The 2,278-nt window shown below is 53.6% G+C and overlaps 1 protein-coding gene across 1 annotated transcript; it reads right to left on the bottom strand.

Moving 5' to 3' along the window:
• Positions 1–335: 335 nt before the first annotated feature.
• LOC100276983 (Oxidoreductase/ transition metal ion binding protein) lies at positions 336–1,037 on the bottom strand. The gene has a single exon (NM_001150662.3). The coding sequence runs from the start codon at positions 903–905 to the stop codon at positions 501–503; it is 405 nt and encodes a 134-aa protein (NP_001144134.1). The 5' UTR covers positions 906–1,037; the 3' UTR covers positions 336–500.
• Positions 1,038–2,278: the final 1,241 nt, after the last annotated feature.

The raw sequence follows: 2,278 nt of genomic DNA, 5'->3' as shown, positions 1-2,278 counted from the left end.
ATTGTGTCGAGCTGGTCCAACAGTCGTTGTTAGGATGGACGATGTAACTTTAGCATCTAGAGTTCTTCCTACAAGATTATTGGACCCTATGAACAGACTCAATAGAGTGACTATAGGACCATTGGGTCTAGGTCTATCCTACCCCCAATAAATATAAAAATTAATTTTATCAACTAACCTGTCAATTAATTGATGAAATAAAATTAATTAAAATTAATAAAACAACTTACATAGAGCGTGAGAGCTGCTCGCAACTTATTGCCTTGTGCTGGCCAGCCACTTAGCATTGAGCACACCACACAGCCAGAGCCAGTATTACTGATTCGTTGTATTGACAATTGGAGATTGCATTTACCGCGGATATAACTCATCACGTACACTTTTACAGTTACAGACAAGTAGACGTGAAAGCCTCAAGCGCACCGCCACAATCGGCAAGCGTTTGTTTACATACATGGACGTCTCCCGGCACCAACCGCGCCATGCATGGATGGTTCAGCTCACCTGCTTGCGAGCGGGAACCATTTCTCCCGGAAGTTGGACTGGTAGGAAACCATGACGAGGAGCAGCAGGAGCAGGACCCCGACGCCCCACGGCGACCCGCCGGCGCGGTGGATGGAGTCCCGCTCAGGCATCGGCACCGCCAGCAGGTGACCCACGCTCCGGCCCGCGCCCTCGCCAGAGACGCTGGACAGCAGCCGCACGGCCAGCAGCAGCGCGAACGGCGACGCCATGAGCACGATGCGCGCCTGGTAGGCGAACGACTCCGCGGCCGACTCGTAGCTCGTGTACCACGAGCAGGCCAGGAAGAGGAGCAGCACCAGCAGGAAGAAGCACAGGTGCAGCGGCACTTCCAGTGCCGCCGGCGCCGGCGCCGAGCCACCCCCGCTGTATGAGTTCCCCATGGATCTCGCTCCTTAGCTGTGGCTTCAGGCCTTCGGCTGGCGGTTCGTGAACGTTTGGTATCTCAGGTGAGGTGATTAGCAGGTGGCTTTCTTGGATCGAAGTAAATCAAGCTTGATGCGATGTGAATATGTGATGGAGGCTGGGCTCGATCTGGGTCAGCTCATTTATACGGCCTGCGGCTGCGCTGCACGCCGCAACACGCCACCAGCCAATGCGCGCTCTCCACGACTGACCGACTAAACATGGTGGCGACTGGCGAGCTTGAGCGCTGGCCAGTGGGCACTCGCCGCACGACACGTACGCACCGCACGCGACATGGACGGCGAGCAGCAGCATCAGCATGCACGCCCCCACGCGCGCTGCGCGCACGTGGGGCCGGCTCCGCGGGAAGAGGAGGTGGTGGAAGCGGGAGGCTCTGCCGCTTTGCTTAGCCCGAGAGGTAAGCCCTTGGCGTGCGCGTCGACGCGAAGCAAAGCCCGCGCTGGGCCGGGCCTTCATTGGGTGGGCGGCGACCGTGGGTCTGCTGCCGTTGCCGCGCTGGGCGGTGCCGTGCGTGAACCGCGCAGTGCAGCAGCTGCCTTGGTCAGGCAGCCGGATCTGTACTTTTCTTAGAGGTGGTGTTCCCTGTAGCTCAAGCATGGCCTGCGCCCCCCGCGTGGTTTCAGATCTAAAAAGTGTGGTTAGCTGCAGACGACGAAGCGAGGACCGAGGATGTCTTCTAGCGCTTTGGTTTGGAGTGTTTCACTGTGCCATGGCAGGAGATAAGAGTGATCTAGGACATGGAGACTATTTTTTTATGGTGAGGTGATTAGCAGGTGGCTTTCTTGGATCGAAGTAAATCAAGCTTGATGCGATGCGATGCGAGGCTGGGCTCGATCTGTGTCAGCTCATCTAATCACCCTATTTTTGCGGAAAAAAATTTGGTGCAGCCCTGCTGCAAACTAGACTGTTTGCAACTCCTCACAAAAAAGGAGGATAGACCCCACCTGCAGCAGCAATAACACAACTAAAACGTTATCTGGTGGATCTGCAGGTAGGGTTTATTCTTCTTTTTGTGAGGAGCTGCAAACAGTCTGATTTGTAGTAGGGCTGCACCAATTTTTTTTCCATTTTTGCTCAGTTATGCCCTTAGTTTTGGTGTTGTGCTCACCTATATCCTTAATCGTGTTTTTTCTCAGTTGTGCCCTTCTGTTCTATAGCACTAGAAGAGCACAACTAAGAAAAAACACGACTAAAAGTATGAGTGAGCACACCATCAAAACTAAGGGTACCAATTTAAAACACCTATTTTTTATTGCCGTGCTGGTCATGTGACGCGTGACTTGCCATTTAATTAATTCCTTGTACTTCTTTTTAGGGTGCCCCTCTAGCG

Source organism: Zea mays, chromosome 7, assembly GCF_902167145.1.
Source record: "Zea mays cultivar B73 chromosome 7, Zm-B73-REFERENCE-NAM-5.0, whole genome shotgun sequence".
NCBI lineage: Eukaryota > Viridiplantae > Streptophyta > Magnoliopsida > Poales > Poaceae > Zea > Zea mays.
This window is presented reverse-complemented; position numbering and strand designations above follow the sequence as displayed.